At 38.5% G+C, this 22,563-nt stretch overlaps 1 protein-coding gene and 1 long non-coding RNA gene across 6 annotated transcripts in view; one reads left to right on the top strand and one right to left on the bottom strand.

Annotated features, from left to right (window-relative positions):
* Positions 1-21,624, bottom strand: part of LOC146465920 (uncharacterized) — a 55,917-nt gene extending 34,293 nt beyond the window's left edge. Inside the window, exons 1-3 of one of the 5 annotated variants that reach the window (XR_014868220.1) lie at positions 7,789-7,967; positions 7,159-7,527; positions 5,861-6,190 (exon numbers count right to left, since the gene is read on the bottom strand). Coding sequence is in view for 4 of the 5 variants with exons in the window: in XM_085128302.1 (XP_084984428.1) it covers positions 5,861-6,190; positions 7,159-7,527; positions 7,789-7,864 (775 nt within the window). In the remaining variant the exon portion in view is untranslated. Of the gene's footprint in view, positions 1-5,860; positions 6,191-7,158; positions 7,528-7,788; positions 7,968-10,426; positions 10,601-19,397; positions 19,477-21,491 lie in introns of those variants that run through there. The other 4 variants (XM_085128303.1, XM_085128304.1, XM_085128306.1 and 1 more) reach the window with 4 other exon arrangements.
* On the top strand, positions 594-4,811 carry LOC146465921 (uncharacterized). Its single transcript, XR_014868189.1, has 2 exons — positions 594-2,099; positions 4,555-4,811. It is a non-coding gene; the product is annotated as an uncharacterized LOC146465921 (long non-coding RNA).
* Positions 21,625-22,563: the final 939 nt, after the last annotated feature.

Below are 22,563 nucleotides of genomic sequence, written 5' to 3'. Positions count from 1 at the left end.
TTAGCTCCAATGTAGGGCCGTCTCGGCTCCTATTAATGGAGTCGTTTAGACATCGAGGAACAGAGCCAATTTGTTTCAACGGAAAATGGCCCCAATCACTTGAGCCATTTTGACTTCGAATGGTAAAACCATTTCCAATCAAGCCAAGATGGGTCTAAATTCGGGTCGATATACTGAATTTTAACGTAAAGCAAAATTGCGACAGGGAGAATTTTGTGGGAAAATTTACTTTATAATTTCCACCTTCTTCTGAATTGTGGTGCATGATTACTGTTGTCCAATAAAATCCCGCGTTTTGTCCAGTTGTGGAAAAAAGGCTGCATTTGCTTACTATTGAGTCCTTTTCATTCACCGAACCGAGCTTATATATTCTGGAAGCATGCAGTAATCCATTTCAGCCACTGTGATTATTTACTGACCGCTTTACGATGGAGAACTTCGCCAAAACGTTCACTGAAGAGAAAATTAAGACATGGCTTGGAACGTCTTCACCGGCAACCATCGAAAGAATATCAAGTAAGTAGTACTCGAGTCCGAGCTTGCTTTAATATTTGCAACTGAGCTGGAATTAAAGCCCGGTAAAAATAATCTTCTTACTTTTCTTTCTGTTTGTTTGTTCTTAGATCGTTCACTTGCACTTGGCGGCCATGATAAAGGAAGGCAATTTCCGCCAGTGGAAGGAGCCTGGATACGAGCATACGTCACTCCCAGAAATCTTTGAGAGCCTACTCCCTAAACGCGCATGACAAATCGTTCAGGCGGGAGGGTTTCAACGGAAAATTCGTCAAACTAAGGTTTTTAGTTTGATTTCCACTAGTCTTGGTGATTTGACTGCAATAGGAAAGTCAAATTATGGACAGCCGATTCCCTTGTGTTAATAATTTGCGATTTATGATTTTCTCCTTACTGTCGGATCGTATATTACCACGAACACATTTGCAACAGAGCGTGATGCTTGCACAATATTTTAAGCTTACTTTCAGGTGAGTCTTTCCATAAGTTTTGTAGCCTTGAATTCTGCTCGTAACTTATCCCCTAAATTTACTGCGGAGAGTGTAGTATCTGATAGCGGTGCTGATAGTTCTTCTGCCGCGGGATTTTTGGTAATTAGCGACTAATAAAAATTTAATTGCCATTTGCACCAGATTCTCCTAAGAATGAAATATACAAGCTGCAGCTTAACCTTATCATTTTTATTTATTCCTCATAGCAATGCAAGTCTATTTATTATGATAAGTCGGTTCAAATGTTTTTAAAAACAGTTTTTAAACAATTGATCAAATTGCTTCAGATGCATTGTTGCAAACTATCAATTTATAACTTTCCTTGCTACATGTATGGGGCTGTGCGGAAATCTTGCCAAGCTTGTAGCTGAGAAATCCTAACTGTTAGGCATCGATTGAGCAAATTACTATAGATGCATTGTCTCAAACTATTAATTTCTAATTTTCCTTGCTCTGTGGTGCTATGATCAAGGTATATGCCAGCTAGGTGCGAAGCTTTTAGCTGAGGAATCCTAACTGTTAGGCATTGATTGATCAAATTACTATAGATGCATTGTCTCAAACTATTAATTTCTAATTTTCCTTACTCTGTGGTGCTATGATCAAGGTATATGCCAGTTATGTGCGAAGCTTTTAGCTGAGGAATCCTAACTGTTAGGCATTGATTGATCAAATTACTATAGACGCATTGTTTCAAACTATTAATTTCTAATTTTCCTCTCTCTGTGGTACTATGATCAAGGTATATGCCAGTTAGGTGTGAAGCTTTTTGCTGAGGAATCCTGTTAGGCATTGTTTGATCAAATTACTATAGATGCATTATTTCAAAGTATTAATTGCTAATTTCCCTTGCTGTGTGGTACTATGATCAAGGTGCATGCCAGTTCAGTGCGAAGCTTTTTGCCGATGAATTGTTGTACGTTGTTTGATCACTTTACAGTAGATGCAATGCCTTAAATAATTATTTATTTCTTTTTTACCTTTGCATGTGATACTGTGGTCGAGATACATATGTCATTTGTGAGCAAATTTAGCTTCATGCTGAAGTGTTCTATCAACCCTGTTCTCAGGAAGAAGTTAGACTCTAGGAATGAGGTTAGTATTTGTATTAAGCATTGTCATTTATTATGTTGTAATCCATGCCATCAAGTAATTTTGGTATGTTTGTGTGTGATTGAGGAGTAGTTTACAATATTGTTTTGACAGTAACTGCATTTTACCAGAAGCTCTTAAGGGTTTCCTATGTTATATCTTTTGGTCTTAGGGTGGATTGTCAAAAATATATTAGCATACCTGTCTTATCCATAATTTTTTTGTTCTGGATATAGTTTTTGTGATTGCAACTTATACAAATGAAGGACTTTTTTCTTTCTACTTCTGATGCCAAGTAATTGGTTATCTTCAATTTAGGAACACTATTATCAAGTGTCTTTACCAGCAGGGTACAGAAACAAAAATTAATCGTGAACTTGTCATCATGTGTAGCTAGGCAAAGAGTATCTAGCAGTTTATTTTTGGCCACTGGACCCTAAGGCAAACAGACTAGATAAAAGCCTGGTTTACACTACAAGGTTTTTGGGCCCAGCACTCCTAAATGTTGGCATGTAGGGCAATAATTTATGATACTGTACTCCTAATGTTGCCATGTTAAAGTTAAGTTCATCGGCTTGCGTGCCTAAAACTGCCTTGCAAGGTAGCCTCGGCCTGCCAAAAAATGGGCCAGCGTCCCAAATTCAGTCGCACATGTGCGCATGTTCTTCAACAAATAAAATGGTGCCGTCTGAAAGGTTAGACACCTCTGTGTCAGGAAAAAGACATGGCAAAACCTGTTCTGTGGAGGCAAGGTCGCCCTTAATAGATTGTCATTGAATTATCAGTATTAAACCATTTTAAATCTTGTAGTGTAAATGGGACGGTGGCGGGCAAAATTTAGGAGTGCTAGGCCCAAAAACCTTGTCGTGTTAATGTTATGGCACGCAGACACAAAGAAAACACAATATTCTTTTGTTGGCAAAGTTGGGCTGGGAATATACCAGCAAGGCTAGGATAAAACCCACCGACCGGATGATAACCAAATAAGGGGCCTCGGTACATCAACAAACAAAATGGTGTCGTCTGAAAGTTAGACGCCTCTGTGTCAGGAAAAAAACATGGCAAAACCTGTTCTGTGGAGGCAAGGTTGCCCTTAATAGATTGTCGTTGAGTTATCGGTAACCATTTCAAATCTTGTAGTGTAAATGGGACAGTGGCGGGCAAAATTTAGGAGTGCTAGGCCCAAAAACCTTGTTGACAAAGTTGGGCAGGGAATATACCAGCAAGGCTCGGTTAAAACCCACCGACCGGATGATAACCGAATGAGGGGCCTCGGTACATGGCGCCATATCGAGAGGGTGCCTCATGCCTGTACTGCAAGGGGGGGGGGGGGGGGATAGTTCACACATGAAAATGCATGGCCAGCATAATGTCCTTGGGCCAAGTTAACGAAGTCCAGCAAATCCTATAGCTCCCCCTCCCTGACGGGGCTTTAGCACAGGGCTGAAGGGGTGCCGCAGGCAGCAATTCCCCGCCCTTAATTATTTTATTAAACATCTCTGAATAACTGACAAGAGATAGAACAAAATGCAGTGAACAAAAATAGCAAGGATAAGAGAAGGCAAGCAACAAGAAAAAATGGGAGGGTGGGAGGGGAAAACTTTGCTGCTGCTCAACTTGCAGCCTTCCAAGAAAGTGGCAATTGAAAAGACTGGCACAGAATAAGATGCAAGGCAGGCTGGAAATTACATATCATATTTAGGGTAGACTGCAATAATAATGCGGGCTCAATAGTCGTTGCTTGCCAACATTGACCTTTATTTAGCACTTTTAGTTAGCACTTTTCAGGCCTCTTACTTTAATCGTATTGTTAAGCTCTGGAACTATATCTGTAAATTATCACCCCCTACCAGTTTTTCAACTACTGCTTCCTTCCGCAACTTTGTTACTGAGCACATGTTTCACCTTTTGCAAAATCACTTCGACATATTCTATCCCTGTACCTGGTCAATTGTACGATCCTGCTCCTGCCATCCCTAGTTTTTTTAGCGTCTTTTGGTTGTTTGTGTTTTAATTATTATTTGTATCATGGGAGGTGCCTCGCATGGGTCCTCGCGTCCCGTTCGCACCTGCCCTTTTGACCTTATCACTTTTCACGTATTTTTCATTTCTTTCTGGTTGTTTAATTTATTGTATTTAACATGTGTGATGGTCAATAAAGCTGTTAAAAAAAAAAAAAATGTCAATAAACTGGTCTAAAATTTCTAGAAGTATGCCACATGAGGGCCTTTAACAGTGATAGTTATCAGTGACTTGTTTTGCACAGACTTTTTTTTGTTGATATTCTATCACTCAACAGCCATCAGTAACAACTTCCCTGTCTTTTGTATCTCTATACCTGGCTTCCAGTGTTTCATCATCATGTAATTATTATTAATTTTTACTTGCAGTTTTAGTTGGTCAATTGTACCTTGTAAGGTGACCCATCTTTCATTTTTTGTTTGTTTTTGTTTTACAGAGAACTGCTTCAGTTGATGATAACCTCGCCATTTTTACGCAACTCCAAATTGTTGCTATTGGAGAAGGCTTTGACTCTGACAAACTCTATGTTGCATTTTAAGGAAAGGTTTTGTACAGTATTCCTCACCAGATATCATGGACAGCATTAGAGCCTTGCTGTTGTTGTTTTATAATTATATTCGACATGGTATATAAAGACAGCAAAGCCATGTTGTCCTTTTTTTAGAGCAGGCTTAGCAGTCATTTTGTGTTTCAGTTTGGTTTGCCTAAAAAGTTAAAGTGAGAGAATAAAATAATGTTTTGTTGTTCGCAAAATGTTTCTCCTGTGTATATATTTATCAGTTTCGTGTATTAGGGAAGTATAATGAGTGTTTATCAACCAGAAAATTAAAACCATTCTAGGCTAAGCAGTAGTTGATTTTAGCCCTCTAATATAGCTGTTTCTGCCTCTCTTGAATCTAAAGCAGTTTTAAAGTAAAGTTTTCTTGTAGCTATATTGGAGTTGATTCAGCCCTAAATGTGTATTAATTTTGGTAATTATATCGGCTAAATCAGTCACCGATTGTGGCCATTGTTTACCTTTATGCAGGTTCAAAATGGCTCAATTATGGGGCCATTTTGAGCCATCCTAAGAACCATTTTAGTTCTTGTAAGAGGGCTATTTTACATAATTAAAGACCAAAACAGCTCTTATAAAGAATGTCGTTTCAGACATGTTGGTGCCAATTTAGCCCTTTAGAGAACGTTTGTTTTGAGTATAAATTGGGCTAAATCGGCCACAAAATATGGGCCACTTTTCCTCCTTTCTGAAGGCATGAAACGGCTCCAGAAGGGCTATTTTGGCCTTCCAATTGCACCATTTCAACCCTTTTAAAAGCCAAAACAACCCCTCATTTTTCCGAAATAGCCCCTCTGTGTCTTAGTTTCGGCTACCTTATGAAGGGCTATTTCAGCCCCGTTTACTGGGGCCGAAACAGCTCCATTCCAAATGGGCTAAATTAGCCCCAAAAATAGTACTGTATTTTACTCACCGAAACGGCCCCATTTTAGGGGCTAAAACAGATCTTTTCGATTTACAGTGTACCTGGTCACCTCTCAGGGCGAACAAAAACAGCTAGGCTCGAGGAGTTCGAATTAGAGGGAGTCGCTTCTTGTGTAGTAACAGGCAGACAAGTGACTGAATGCGGATTTGACAATCGTCCAGCTGAACAGATTGTGTCGGACTTGGAGGGTTGTCTTCCTTACAGGGGTGTCTACTTTGAAAGAGTTCGCTGAAATCAAAAATACCACAAAATAGCAATTACCTGGAGAATGAACTAAAATCTGGATCGTCGCTCTCTTAGTCGACATGTCTGTGAAATCTGCCTTGCTTATCATCTTGATGCCGTTATCCTTCTTCTGTATTCCAGTTAGCATCAAAGAGCCATCTATAACCTTCAACCTGCTCCAGAAAGCTGGCATTGGCCGGTTGCTGTTTCCAGTCATGTTCGTAGTTGCACCATCTTCAGTGTTGATGTACGCGAACTCTGTTCTGTTTTCGTCTTTAAGCCATATTTCCTTCAGTCGTTTCGGTGGGTAAATGTCAAACAAAACCCTGGTCAAGTTGAGTTTACCATCTATCTTAGTCGGCACACCTAAAGGTAAAAGAGAAGAGCTAAAATTATTAGGCAAGGTCAAAGCTGATCTCCATTATGCTTTGCCAAAAAAATAAGGCGTATTTGGTGTTATCAGCCAGCTGCTGTCGCTTGTAGCTAAATAAACAAATGAATCGAAACTGTTTGGGTTACAGTAAACTAAAGACAAGTTACAGCTACAAATGATGATCCGCTATACGACCCCAAGTCACCCCTTCTTGAAGCTCAACACATCTGAATCTTGTTTTAGCATAATGATCTCGCTCATTTCCTAGCAAATGTTTCCCATAACATATCCCGTTCGTTGGACATCCGAAAAGAGACTTTTTGAAAGTGAGCGCCTAACTAGACTCCAGGAAAACGGGACTTTGAGAAAGGCTGCCCTTTCATTTGGCAGGCAATAAGTCTACAATTCACAACAGTTTTGACGTATGTGAAACAGGGCCAGTTAGAGCCTTCCTTTACAGTCAACCCAGGTCACGCGTGAACGGTATTTTCGAAATTTGAACGGAGTTTTGAAATTTACATGTCAGTTTTGAACATCGCCAACGAGATTTCGGGGTTCCCGCATAAATTTCCCTAGCTTATTGACAGGATAAAGCTATGCATTTTTCTTTACATTGCAAAATTGAATATTTCAAGAATAACAATTGTTTCTCAAGTATTTTGAATCTTTTTTTTCAGTTAATGCGTCTTTTTCGGAACGATTTTTAGAGAAATGTCCAACATTCCATTCACACGTCGGACATTACAAAGAGAAATTCGAATGTTCATTTCATTCTTGGAAATTCTGTTCACGCGTGACCTGGGTTGACTGTAAGCATAGGCTTAATTAAAAGTCATTTTTCAACATTCGTAAGGGATTCAACCTTTGGTAGGCCGTAGTATAAGGGTCCAGCAAGAACACCTCAACAGCTTGAGCAAGCTTAAGTAAACATTGAAGACCATAACAGTTTGACTAGACTTACAGACATTGGTGAAATCCACTTTAAAAATAATTTTACGGTCTTTTAGGTCCGTCAAGACAACCTCAAACTGGAACTGGATGTGGTCCCTGCTGGCGTTTTGGCGTTCCACGGTTAAGCTCTGATCATTAGCTCCTCTCGATATTAATATTCGTGTGCCATCTGATAACTCTGGTATCAGGACCCCACAGCCGGCCATTGTCTTGTTACAGCAAACTACTTTGGTCCACTCTGAGTAGTCAGAGTATCTGTATTTCCAGCACAGGTCAAAAATCAAGTCCTTCTTCACGGGTTCCACAGGTATGGTTAGCAAACCATCGGAGCACGCTGTCAGTTTTGTGCGGGGTATTGCCGTTTCTGTTGCTTTAATTCCTGAAAGGAAGCAGGGTGATATAAATTGTAAAGATATTCTGGATGTATGAACATTTTTGTCAATGATGTTTAAAAGCTGAGTGTATAGTGTAGCCGTTGTAATAAAAATGTTCTGGCTTTTAGACGGTCCGGCGTTGATATTGGGAGCGAGTGACCTCGGCCGGTCGGACACGGACCTAATTGGAGTGGAGAGAATAAATAAATTGCAGAGTATAGCGGTCTAGGAGACACAGTGGCTATCTGTATTGTAGCAATGAACACCTGGGGCGGATCCAGAAAGATGGGGCCGAAGAAAGTGTGCCGAGAGCGTACATTCGCGGAGATTCTGCTTCATCATTGTTAGATTTTTTAAAACGATTAATTGTATAATACCATTCCAAAGACTGTTACAAAAACTTTCTAAGTATACAAGAAAAAAGGGGGCTCTCGCCTCCCCACTCCCCCCTTAATACGACTCCTACGAACGTGACGATCGGACTGTTTCATATCGGCCTTGGCTCTCTGTCTTACCCCGACCGGCCCCCAGAAAAATAGGGCTGTTTAGCAGCAAAACCAACGCAAATGTCACTACAAATTTATTCACGTTTACAATGTGGCCGAATAGGCCTTATCACGGTTTTTGACGCCATTTTGACGAGTAGGCAAACAGGCTTGAAATAACAGTGTTTGTATGGAAATACGATGTCAAATAATTTTCATAAAACATCGCTTGTGAAAAATTCATGAATTGGAACTGGCTTTTGGCATTAGGAAAAGTATTTTAAGAAAAGAATTGGAGGGATGTAGCTGTGCTAGAAAGCGTCCAGTCGTGTTTTGAACTTTCCATACATTTCCCTGTATTTTTTTCCCGCAAACTATTTTTAGTAGCAGTTCACGGCTGGTTCGCTTTACAGACAAATGTATGGAAAGTCCAAAACACGACTGGACGCTTTCGGGCAGAGCTACATCCCTCCAATTTCTTTTTTCCGAAAATTCTTTTCCTAGTGCTAAAAGTTTCCAATTCATGAATTTTTTAGAAGCGATGTTTTATGAAAGTAATTTGACATCTGATTTCCATACAAACACTGTTATTTCAAGCCTGTTTGCCTACTCGTCAAAATGGCGTCGAAAACCGTGATAAGGCCTATTATACGGAAACATAACAGTGGCAATATTAAAGTTCTGATTGAGAACTGAAAAATATTCATCGTCGTGGTCGTGTGCCCATGGTAACGTTATCTTTTTATCATTTGCGTTAAATTTTATACATGACGTCATAGAAATATGCGAAAAAAAAATTAATCGGCTCGTTGAACCTTCTAGATCTCGTGCTTTTTGACGTTGGCATTGCCATTGCGTAAGGTCGCTGCATAAGCATGTCGCAAAGATGTTATTTGAGCTAAGTGGGCTCCTGGTGGGATGTTAATTAATTACATTTAATTTGAGTCGTTCAAGGTTGTTCATAAACAGGATTACTTACAAAGGAGCCATTGTAAGGGAAAATTTAATTGTAGCAATTGACATGGGAACCCAAGAACCGATTTATGCAAAACACTCGTGGAGGAGCAGGACTGGACTACTGCATTCCCAGACTATTTTATGGCCTTTTAAATGCATATTTACGTGAGCAAAGTGCTAATTTACACGTACGTATTCGCATAAGCCAATTTCACGTTACAGTTTGTCGGCCGATTTCTTTTCCTGTTGGTGTAGCGCGGGTCAGTGAAAATCGACCTGATTAAAAAAAATGTAGCACTGCCACGTGTGCAAAGTATCCTTCATTTTCTTTGTCCAATTAGTCCAAATCGGTCGATTAATCGGTACCTGTAAATTAGCTTTTAATCTGTTCCCAGAGGCTGTCCTTCAAATTGAGTACAAATACGAATTTCTGCGGCAGGTATTGATTGAATGCTTAGTGAATTGATATGTTTTCCGCCGCAAGTCGCTTTATTTTAGGCTCGATTAGCGGAAATTGAGGCTACAAATGATTGGTTCCCCGGATAATAAATATAATCAAGAAAACTGCGAAATTGTCTGATAAAATAAATCTAAATTCTCAGTGTAATATGCATTACCCTGCTAGTAGAGCGTTTCTTTCTGGCAAGCTTTTTAGCATGTACGAAGTTTATTCCATTGCAGTTTATTGAAGTCCATTGAGGTTTATTCACATTTATGCCTTTTGCATTTGACACACATGACATTCCAATCCTAGCGGTATGCGGGATGTTCGTCCCATGAACCTAGTTTAATGGTCTTAGCTCCCTCGAGTCTCATGTAGCTCAGTGGTAGAGCATCCGAACTAGTAATCGGAAGGTCTTAGGTTCGACTCCAGATAGGAGCACTCGGATTTTTTTTTCGAGTTTGCCTGTGTATACTGAATAATACATCATTCTCATGTACGAATTTGTCCGCGTCTATATCTCTGTGATTCCGCGAACTATGTAGTTGGCTTTTTTTACGCCGCCGAGAAATGCAATAAAAAGTAAAAGCCTCTGTTAGCAGGGTAAACATCCACGCTATCCATTCTATCTATTTACGAAATGCAAACGTCAAATCTTTGAAATAATCTTTAGTTCTTAACCGGTGGTTCAGTTCTTTCTGCTTCAAATGTTCAACTCCATATTCATTTTAAAAAACAGTGTTCCATACGATAGAACCTCTATATGCAAGCGCGTCCTTCGTGACTATCTAATGTCGAATCTAGGTAGCAATAAACAATGTTTTCCCTGTAAGGAACAACCGTTGCAACTTTCTACAAAACTTCAACTAAGTAGGAATTTGCTATGAAGTAATGCCAGCCTGCCTGTGATGGTGTTGTGTTAAATGAAGTCCACAATTTAAACACAAGTATTGTAGCAAAAAATTCCTGGCTTCAAGTTTGGCGCGTGGGATTCAAACAAAGTGAACTGAGATCACTTACCAAAAAACAGCAGGAAAAATATCATCAAAGGATCCATCGTTTTCTTCATTTCAGAACTGAGTTACTGTTCGCGTCTTTGCTCTGACAAATTTTGAAGACAAATCGATCTGGCCTTGGATTTATAGCCGCATTTATCTGCTGCAGGGAAATTTTTTATTTACTGTATTTTTAGAATGGTCCTTCAGAAAATCATTAGCCGAATCGCTTTTTGTCAAAACTCTGCACGTAATGCGTAAATTTTCCGATCCGTCCATCGACCCGGAACATGGAAAATTCCGGATTCTCGGAACGCATGATCCTGGACAGAACATGAAACGGAACAAAATAAATTAATGAAAAATGTATGTGAAAACTAAACATCAGAGTCCTTGTAAAAGATTTTGAAGAGAAATCGAGCTCGCTTTGGATATTTATCTTATACTGAGAAATATTTATTTTATTTTTAACATCATCCGGCAAATTCCCAGAATCCAGATCCATGATAGATAGAGAGGGAGAGTTAGGGTCACCGGGAAGGCAAAAGGAAGTCAAAACACCTAAGTTTACATGTAAACTTAGGGTGCCAAGCAACAAGCACCATTAGGGTGCCAAGCAACAACCAGTGTTTGTACCATGTTATTGGTGGTATAAGGATCGCGCCAATCATATTTTCTCTGCCTGGTTTTATTTTCAGTGAATACGACGACAAACATTCGGGAAGATGCCTAGATCCATGGTCTCTTGACAAAGCAGCGCTCCTGAAATGGCTCAAAATTCTTTTGGTGGTTTCTTCATCTTATTTTCTCGATCTCCCCCTCCCCCCCCCCCCGCTTTTTTTGGTTGCTATTTTCCAATTCTCAAAGGACTATATGTTAACCCCACTTTTTTTCCTGTGGAAACTGCAGGTTTGAGACATGGCATCCTTGTAAGAGAAACGAAAGCTTGCCATAATATCCATGACTGTCACAGCCGAAATGACGAAATACAAGCGTAAGCTTGTGCTGTGAATGATTTCATTTATTCGGAATCAAATCATCAAAGTCGAGCTTAGCTTGAAGCTGTATTAATTCCTGATGATCAACGCGTGCCAGTATATTGCGTCAAATGAAAACTGCATGAGCGGGTATTTGTATCAATTATTCGACACATTGAAACACTGCCCATTTATGGTCATGGTGCGCTGCAAATTCGTCTTCCGAAGTCAACAGATGATCCTGCGGTACAGTATACGCTATTTCGTGAGTCGGCCCGACTCACGAAAAGGTGTTACTACACCATTTGTTTTTATATTTTTTATTGTAGATTTGATGTAACGGAACGTAAGGAAAGCAATAAACTGACTGTGTTTTGTTGTCAATGTGTTGAATAATGAAACAATTATCCTGTTCGATCTTGAGGGGCCTGCGGCTTCCGATGTTCGGCTTATTATCAGGCGCTATAAAATAGCGCGCGTGCTTCCCTTTCTAATTCCTATTGGCGTCATCATGGTATATTTCTCAACATACACACGGCCGTGTGTCCATAAGATGAAGTGTGTAAATCAGACAAACTCGGGTTTCCGTCGCAAAAAATTAAAATTAAACTGAATTAAATAAAAAAAGAGTTAACATAACATAACATGAGATAACATATTTTATTCTGGAAATCAGTTAATTAACAAAACACTTCCTGAAAGAGGAAATCATGAGATTAACCAAGAGACTACCTCATAGTCTCTTGGCTTAACCCTACATGGTTATGCGGAACCTAGCCATGAAAACAATGATGCACCGTGCTTCGATTTACGTTGGAAGGCGGGCCACGAGCGTACACAATCCTTTGTTTTAACGTTGACACTACAGTCCAATATCTTAACAGAAACGTTTGTATTGGTCAGTTGCTCACCCAACACATTTGAAAATCTATTGTGGTTTGTTCACGGCCGTCAAGGCCAAAAATGCTTACAAAAACAGGTAACAGAGAAGTTTGTCATAACCATTGCCTCTTATTCATATTATGTTAAAACGATTTCCCCAAATAAACATTCTAACGTCTAAAACAATCAGTTATTCGGTAATAATGTGGTTGTGGTTTCTTTTAGACGTTATATTTTGGGATCTTTAAGTTAGCGATTCTTCTTAATCGTTTTTTGAAACAATGGCTGATTCGGTTAGCGATATTGCGAGTGAAATACGAAGTAAACAAGCAATATCCACGGAAGCCTTTTATCACGCAAATGCTTAGATAGTCGGTCCGATACACTTTGTGTGAATACAAACTGTGCGGGGGCAAAAGCTCCAGGGCGTTTTAAGCAGGGCAAAGAAAGCAATAAACCCGTATGCAAAAATAGCTGACATTTCAATATTCTTTTGTTTGCATTCAAATTAACCTCACTAACTTCGTTCTTGGGTTCAAAAATCAAAAGAATATTTCACCTTGAACAAGGCTAGTGAGTCAAATTTGAATGCAGACAAAAGAAAAGGTCTATGGTCTAAGACAGGCTAGTGTGAGAGGTAATTAAATACCACCGTAAATTTCGTGTATTGATCACCTAAATTCCTAGAATTGGAATGGCCACAATTAAAGTACTGTTCACCATATCATCTGCATGTACCGCTCACAATATCATCTCACAGTTAATAATAACTAATAATACTTAAATTGCGCCGATATCAATAATAGCAGTATATATCGAACGTTTAAAGCTATAAACCTACTCCGGAGCACTAAAATTATACAAACCGCATAAAGATTACATAAAAGCTTTCTGGAATAAAATGTCTAAAGTGACTTCTAAAAATTGATAAGAGAGGGGCTGATCCTTATCGAGTTCCAAAGTTTAGGAGCAGTAACAGTAAAAGAGCGATCTCCTAATGTGGTGAGAGTCCTGAATTGGACAAGATAAAGTAACAGCCCACATCGCCCAGAATGAAGCGACACATCCGGGACCTTAAAGCGCCCTCCGAGCGCTAAATTTGAAAAGATAATCAGCGAACCGTAATTAAAACAAAGAGAAAATGGCGCATACTGTCGAGGTTGGCTCACATCTTTCACGTTTTCGTCCAAACTACCGAAAAAAAAATTAGTGTCAGCATATGGCTTTTGTAGAAGAGTACAAGCAATAAAAGTATCAGAACAAGTGTTATTTACATGGGAATTTATTTACCATTACAGCAACACCTCGCATTGAGCGTTATCAGCCGGAATTCATTAAAAGAGTCTACCCACGTCCCTAAGTTCTTCACACCCGCGCTTTTGGTCTGATTTCACAGTCTCCAATTTTAAAAAATATGATCAATTTTCACCTTGACTAGTTGTTGACTTGATGCCAATCTGTTTTACGTCATTGAGTAGTAATATACGATTATCACTGTAATTGCAACTTTCTAGAAAATCACAATACTTTAGTGTAATCCCGATATCAGTTGACCCCTTAAACTGTTATTTCCTGATTTATATAGGATCTGTGCCAGGATGCACCGTCACCGGCTTTAGTGGTCATACCTAAATCAGTAAAGTAAAATCGAATGTATGCCCAAAGGTGTGAAAATTGTTAACTCGTAAAATCGGGGGAAAACATGACTTCCCTACCAATTGCTTCTCTGTGTTGAAAATTTCCACTTTGAAAATATGATCGGATAAGGCTCTAGCTGAAGTGAGATAACGTATTACAGTGTACGTGAAAATATTCCTCGCTCTCTGTTTGCGGAGGCAGCTCTCTGTGCATCACTTAAGAGCAAAAAGGATTTTCCAAATTCAGATTTCCCACGTGCATTTGTTTTTGTAAGCAATCTTAGATTACATTTTGCGGTAGACAACCAAGACCTTTTCACGTACGAACGTGTGAATGAACAAAGTTCAACTATAGCGTCCATAGCCACCGAACCGTTCACCAGCCACACCTCTGCAATGTAAAATAATCATTAACTTTGGCGATAAGACATCAAAATACTGAGCCAATTTCAACAACGCAATCCTTTCCACTCAAGACACCACTACCCGATTCCACTCAAGACAGTACACCGATATCAATTTCTTTCACTTTCATTTTTAACCTTGTCACATGTATCACTGTCTATCGCATATTAGAGCATCACAAAATACGACTTGTTTACCAAAAATGGCTATGTGATTTCACCTTCAGTCAACACTGCACGTTGGTATTCAACACATAGTAACACTGCCCGACGATCGTCATGGTGCATTCGTCGTCCGTCGTCAACAGATATCCTGCGATATACGTAATGTGTGTCGCGGAGAAAAATTGGGAAAAATAAAGATTGTCCCAGCAGTTCCACAATAAAACTGCGCTTTGTTATCAATGTGTTGAAAAATAAAACAATTATCCTGTTCAATCTTGCAGAATATTCCCTGATTTTAGCCAACTCGCCCTACGGCTTCGTCGACTAAGTATCAGGCGATATTCCGCGCGATTTCGCAGGATAATTGCTAATTTTTTACACGTGAAAAGATCTTTCTTTATAAAGTCTATATATGGACATCAAGTTCGTGTGCAAGTTGAGCTTACTTGCGCGTGCGTATTATGTTAAAGACGCCAATTTCAAAAGATGCTGATTTGGGGAACTTCTTCCGGTCAAATCGCATCTTGCAACGAATGGTATGCAGAAGGCATTATCATTCGCTAAAGAAGCAATGACATACAAAGAGACCACAGTGGAACGCGTTTTCGTACACGGTCACTTTCAAAATTCGCCATGCGTCGCTTTTGCGCAGTGAAATTTTAAATTCGTGTCCTTTATTTTCGCCATTTGAGGCAGAATTGGCATGATAGCTTTTTTCCGATCCGATGATCGAATGATTTTTCTGTCGTTTGTTGTCGAAACTATTAAATTTTCACCATGTTGCAAGTACATATACTCTCTCCCTTGCAAACTAATCATGAAGCGATCAAAGAGATAAACTCAATGTTTTATGCCTTTTTATCGAATGGTAAGGGAGATAAAGTCGAGCGCAAAATAATGATTAATGACTACACCAATGGAGGCCTGAAAATGTTGGACATAGCATCATTTAATAAAGCTCTTAAGGTGGTCTGGATTAAAAAATATCTCGATCCGGAAAACAATGGCAAATGGAAATGTTTCTTTGATTTGCAACTTGAAAAATTCGGAGGTAATGCACTTCCCAAAGGAAACCTTAATTCAAAAGATATTAAAGACTTTAAAATTTCAGACCCCTCTGTAAAAGAAATTTTTGAAATTTGGTCAGAGGTGTGTTTTGAGGAAACAATAACGTCCGACAAACACTTCTTGACGTCCCCTTTGTGGCACAACTCATTAATACGAATACAGAACAAACCTGTAATGTATTACGACTGGATATCTAAAGGAATAACACAAGTCAAACATCTAATGAATGACTTCTGCAGCTTTCTTTCTCTACAGGCATTTCAAAATAAATATGATTTTCAGGTCCGACCATTATCCTTCTTTGGAGTAATTTCTGCAGTGAATCGTTTACGCAGACCAAAGACAAAGACCCAGATTAAATATGAGAGTTTCTGGCTCAAATTACTGAAAACTCAAAAACCATCTCAACTTGTTTACCACAAGCTTGTTTTTAAAAAAAGTGAGCAGCCGATCTCATTTCAGGAAAAATGGAAGAAGGACATAGTTTCTTGCCCCAACAATTCTTTTAATTGGAAAATGGCCTATCAAACATCCTATAAGTGCACCAGGAATTCCAAATTTATTTATTTTAATTTCAAATTTCTACATCGTCTTTTAGCAACAAATAGTTTTCTGCAATAAATTGGAATTAAGGATAATGACAAATGCACTTTTTGTCATAACGAAAGAGGGAACTTAATACACCTTTTCTGGGAATGTGAAAAAACAAAATCTTTTTGGACTGATGTTTCGACTTGGATAAAATCCTCTTAAATATTATTACAAAAGAGCCAATTAACTTTAGAGACAGCTTTGGTTCTGAGGCCAGATAGCTCAGATTACAAACTCCAAATCAACTTCATATGTCTAACTGCAAAATATTTTATCTGGCTATGCCACTCTAAAGGACAAGACCCAACAATAGGTAGTTTTTTTACATTTTATAAAGCAAACCTATGAAATAGAAAAAACTGTAGAACAGCAGAAAAGAAATGGGATCTTTTGGTGCCTTACTACAACCTGAAACTTAAGTCTCCACAGGATCGATCTGTATTTTTTGTTTTTGTTTTTATTTTTTCTATTTTTGTGATCTTGACTGGTTGCACTTCCCCACAGTTTTATATACAATATTATTAAAAACTGGATCATTGTATAATGCAATTCGAGGGATTTGATTGGCTTAGCGGCTATGGTATATGAGCCATTATACCATGGCCGAGATATGGCGACCATTAAATTGTCTGCTGGTTGTTCTTGCACAGCAAAATCAGTAAGATCTAGCAATATTTCTTGATTGTTTTTAATAAAACAATTATTCCACTTGCGCTTGTTGGATATGAGATGATAGATAGCCAACGAGGCGCGTACGCGCGCTCGTGGAATAATTGTTAATTATACATAGCGTTAGTAATCTTACTGCGAGTAGTGTTTTGTACGTAGTTTAGTGTAGTGTAAGTAACGTATTTCGACTAAGATTAGATTGATAATTTCTATAGTTATGAGAACTGCTACATGTATTAGGCATATTTTTCTGTCAGTAGCGTTAGTAAATTGTAATAGTGTAGTGTAGTTTTAACTGTTGTATTGTAAGTTCATAATAATGTTGTACAGTAATACTGGTAAATTAATTAAAAAAACACCACTTTGTAGATACATAATACTGTAGGTGTTGTAATATAAGTATTTAACTAAGTTTATTATTATTGTGAATTGTAAGTAGTTTTGTGTTGCTAATAAAGTGCTAATTAAAAAAAATAAAAAAAAGATTCCGTAAGCCTTTAGTTTTTCTTTTTCTGTATTGTGTTGGTTGGTTATCGTTAATCACTTCTTGTAATGCATAGCTTTTGTCAGCCGGTATTATTAAAACATTATTATTGTATTTATTAGTCAGAACATCGTAATTATTGTAAATATTGTTAGTAGAGTCGATCATCAGTGTACGTATGATAAGTATTGTGTCTTGTAAACTTTGTAATTAGTAGCGTTAATATTGAAAGTATACCGGGGTTATAGTCAGTACAAATAGTAAGTCTCTTTACTGTCAGTATCGTAATTATTATAAGTAGTCTACGTAGTGTTTATTATTGTAAATGGTGGTGTTGTGAAAGGCTAATAATAAAAAAAGAAATGAAAAAAAAAAAAATGTTGCAAGTACAGTTCTTACCAAAAACAATTTTATAAGCCGCATCTCAAGCGTTTGCAATCTGTTCTTTCGAGCAAATTTTCACCTAGCAATGCGGTGTCCTTTACAAGACATTCTTCATTCGGTTCTTTGTTACCTCAGATCGCTGTACAAGGTATACATATACAGTGCACAGACCTTAATCTCTGTAATTTAAACTGTTGTAGGCCGGAAATCATAATAATATGAGGAAATGGTAAAGAGTCTATTTATAATTGATCAAATATAAAAATATCATCGTGAGAACTCAGTTACGATATTAGTCACACTAGCATCAAATGGGCGGAGACCCGCGTTTGAGCGGCATTTCGGCACAGCCAAAGCATTATTGAAAGACGATCGAGTATTATATAAACTATGGATATTTTTCACATAAGTTCTATAATTTGTGAAATTATAGTAAAAAGGCCAAGTTTGGTATCGATTTATAATTATGACAACCTGCGCCTAAATTCCATAAGATAGGGGCTGAAATGAATCGAGAGAAATACATAACAATCTCTTGTATATACAACCTTGGGAGGGAGGGAGGGGTACCAGAGAGCGATCTTTTCGCCAACTCAGGATGGGTAGGTTGCGTGATAAATCCCCCTACAGGTCCCCAACGGAAACGGACGTAAAAGCGAAAATACTCACGACAAGTGAGAATCCCTTCATTTGCTAAGTTCAGCCAATATCAACATTGCGGCAAGGGCGTAACCTTGTACACTCAACAAATACATACCACAAATAAAAGTACTTTTTTTATGAACGTAACACTGTAAACATTCATATTCAGCGCTGATTCAGTAACATGCCAAGTTACTACAACTTTCTGTCGAGACTTAATGTTTCAATACTTCTTTCCCAAAATCAGAAGATAAACATTTCCCATCCAAGACAAATACTCAGATACATATCAAAGAGTGCATATCAGACCATATCACACAGTTATAAAAAGATCATGCAGATGAGATTTCAAGATATTGATGTGTTAGCCCGCCAGTGAACTAAACACTAATTCATTTTTTGTTTAGCAGTTTAACTATATGAATTTTCACATATTCACTTTCATCGGTGTTTCATCTCATCACCTCTACGGGTATAATACGAATTCACAAAATGACCGGCTCCCAGTTGGCTTGATAGCTCAGTTGGTAGAGCACTGCACCGGTATCGTAGAGGTCATGGGTTCGAATCCCGTTCAAGCCTGAATTTTTTCAGGCTTTCCAACTGCTTAATTAAAGTTGCGTACATAACTGCGATGATCATTCACTAATTCATTCAGCAATTAAAACTGGACGTTTACTCATTCCTGATATCCAATTGTCACCCGTAAGACAAGACCTTCTAGTCCTACAACATGAAATAAAACCACTCCATTTTGTTTTCTTTTTTACATCGTTACTCGTAAATCATCTTCGATAAAGCGGGTCCTGGAACATGTCACAGGTGAAAGAGGAAACTACCTGAATATACAGTACAAACCGGTAACTGTCTTTGGAAGGACTACTGCGACAAAACAACAGTACTGGATCCTGTGGTAAAGGATCTAATCAGCAACAAATTGCAGAATAGTCCAAAGGCTGATTTCACGGTCAATATTTCCGAAAGGCACGGCCTTCCTTCTTCAGGGTATGTTTGAGACTGACCCTGTGGCAATTGCAAGACGTTACAATTTAAAACAGTTACAACAACAGTTACCTGAATATGAATCACTTACCTAACAGCAGAGTCCAAATCAGTGCGACACATATGCTACAACAGACAGAATTCTTCATCTTTTGCTGATATATCCAAGAGTGGAGAGTTTGCGAGCGTTCTTTACCTTTATACTTAAAGTCACGTGTACGTCACCATGGTAACCGGAAATACGTACATGTAATGTTCTTTTAGATTACCATCATGAAAACACACACAGCTTATTAAGATTTGATTGTTTATTATTTATTTTTTCCTTCTTTGGTCTTAACCTTGGAATAACGAACCAGGAACATAATCAGGGAAAGTTTCAGAATGAAGTTCTCATCTAGACCGGACTTCCGCCGCTGGGGTGGAACGCGGGTTCATTCCAAGGCTGGTAATCGAGCCTAGTTCCAATCGAAATGTGCTGACTTTGCGCATTGTTTGGAAGCAAATTAAAGTGGTGATACAACTATTTCTAGTAACTAGTAGTAATCGTAGATTAGTGAGTGCGTTCGAGTTTTCTTAGCTTCAGACTTCGGCAGCTCAGTAGTTGAACAAAACCTCGTCCTACCAGGTGAAGGAAACCGCATAAAGGGTTCTTGTTTAAGGTAATTTTGAAATACGTGATAATCATAAGCCCTGTACTCGATCAGATGACGTCAACGTTAAGAACAAAGATGAAAGAAGTAAGCTACAAGCCATAGGCTCGCACAGACCCATGGCAAAAATGAAATCAGTATTTGTTTTAATTATACACCATATACAATAACCAAGACATTTTTAAACCACATTTCGTGAGGAAGCATCACCTTGACTGAGCCGAGTCAAAAACTTTCGAGCAAACTTTTAGACCACTACACAAACGCAACTCCGTTATTAAATAACATTCTGGTTTTTTATAACAACCTTTTTTGTAAGAACCACGAGGCTGAGATTAACCAAAATTTTAAGAACGTATTAAGAACATTCCTCACGCTGAGTCGATTAAGAACATTTTTATTTTACTAATCTGTATATAAACATAAAATCAAGGTAGCAAATGTAAATTAACCATAGTACTAAAGGGCATGTTTTGTATTACATTAACAATGGTGACACACATCTTGGTTTGTCACAATCAGCAGTTCTTGATACCATATCTCAGCAGGCAATGCACTTCGATAGGTTTCCTGGTCACGTCCGCATTGATTTACTGAAATACATGGCTATGTAATTTAAGAACATCTTAAGAACGTTTGCAGCCTCAAAATACAAAAAAAATATAAGAGCGTTCAGCCTTAGCTCCAAAATTATACGTTCTTATAAAGAAAAAAAAAAAACAGTGTAGAGTATAATACAATATTGATATAAAAACCACAAACAAAATACAAAGATAAGGCTGATAAATTCTCGTCACAATGTAGCGTGTTCATATTCAACGGTAACATGGGAACTTAAAACAAAGTTTTCAAAACTTCCTGAACTTCCTGAAGTTCAAGGCTTCTGTAACGGAACTCTTTATTCAGTAACTAATTGATTTATTCATCTAACCAATTATCTATCAATTTAATCATGCATTATACACAGCTGCATGAGGCCTTCGTAGTGTTGCTAAATAGGCTGTTGTGGCGTATTTGAAAAATAAAGTTGTTTTGTTATTAGATTAAGAAACAATGCACAATATTGATATAAAAACCACAAACAAAATACAAAGATAAGGCTGATAAATTCTCGTCACAATACCGCGTGTTTATATTCTACGGTAACATGGGAACTTAACAAAGTTTTAAAAACTTCCTGAACTTCCTGAACTTCCTGTCGAGTAGATCACGGTTTCAATCCTTCAATCGCAAATCAGAGAGACTCACATAGAGACTCACATAGAGTTTCTTGACAATCAAAGAGTGGGTATTGAAGCGCTTGTGTAGCGCATTTCTGACATAGACAAATCATATTCGTCTTGTCCCACAGCGGGGCGAGCGTGAGATTAATCAACTTCACGGTTTCTTTTCTTCAATCACCTAATCATTTGTACGAGCCTTTGATGATATATTACATGTAGTTTCATTTCGCGCAGTGTTTATCACGTACAGCAAACAATGGTCAACAATCGATCGCGAGCAAAACATTTAGGTCGAGTAAACACACTTACCGCATACTATAGACAGCAGAGTACACACCAGCCTGAGACATACGATACAGCAAACAAATATCCTTGCCATCCCTAACTCGTTCTTCTGGCTATACCCGCAGCAATTCTAGCTTGATGTTTAATCGAAAGGCTGTGACATGCACGTGCACCGATATTGATATTTATGCAGAGACTGCACGTTTAGGCTGAAAGCACACCGCAAAGGTCTGGGGTGACCGGAAGCACAAAATTCTTGGAACTCGTTTGGCACCATAAATGGTTTAGGCATTGAAATGAAGCTGTGCTGTATTTGTTGAGATTCGATTGTATTATATATTTTTTTTCTTTGGTTTAAGCCACGAGAACAATCTTCGTGAAGCTAGCAGGGAGAAATATTAACAGTGCTTATACTAACCAGAGTGTCTGACTGTTATAATGGACTACTCCTGGTATGTTGATGAATGCCACAGACAGCTCAATGACACTAAATATTATCAAAAACAATCTTCAGACCTTACAGGCAAAATACACGAAGGCGTCAAAGAACATGATACACTACCCGTTTACACAAAAATGATCTTATTGACTATGTGACATTTAAATACCTCTCATCCAACTCTGATCCCAAGACTGGTCGTTTCTACATTCTCCCTAAAATCCACAAACAAGGCAACCCTGGCCGACCCATCATATCCAGCAATAGCCAACCTACCTAAAGCCCCTTGTTCAGACTATTCCTTCACGCATAAAAGATACTACACACTTTCTTCTTCAACTCGAGAGGCTGGGACCTCTACCGGACAACGCCCTCCTTGTCACCCTGGATCAAATTCCTCATTATATACTAACATTCCTCACAACGAAGGCATCGAAGTCTGCCGCCATTTTCTAAACACTCGTCAAGACGAATCACTTCATGCTGAAAGCATATCTGATCTCATAAGAATGATTCTTACAATGAACAACTTTTCCTTCGACAACGAACACTATTTACAGGTACACGTGACAGCTATGAGAACCCGCATGGCACCTTCATTGAGTGTTGTCCAATACACACAAACGGAATCCAATGGAATGGATTGGCAGTCAGTTA

Source organism: Pavona decussata, unplaced genomic scaffold (genome assembly GCF_977016875.1).
Source record: "Pavona decussata unplaced genomic scaffold, jaPavDecu1.1 SCAFFOLD_155, whole genome shotgun sequence".
NCBI classification, from domain to species: domain Eukaryota; kingdom Metazoa; phylum Cnidaria; class Anthozoa; order Scleractinia; family Agariciidae; genus Pavona; species Pavona decussata.
Note: the sequence above shows the minus strand (reverse complement) of the source record. Positions and strands in the feature narration are given on the sequence as shown.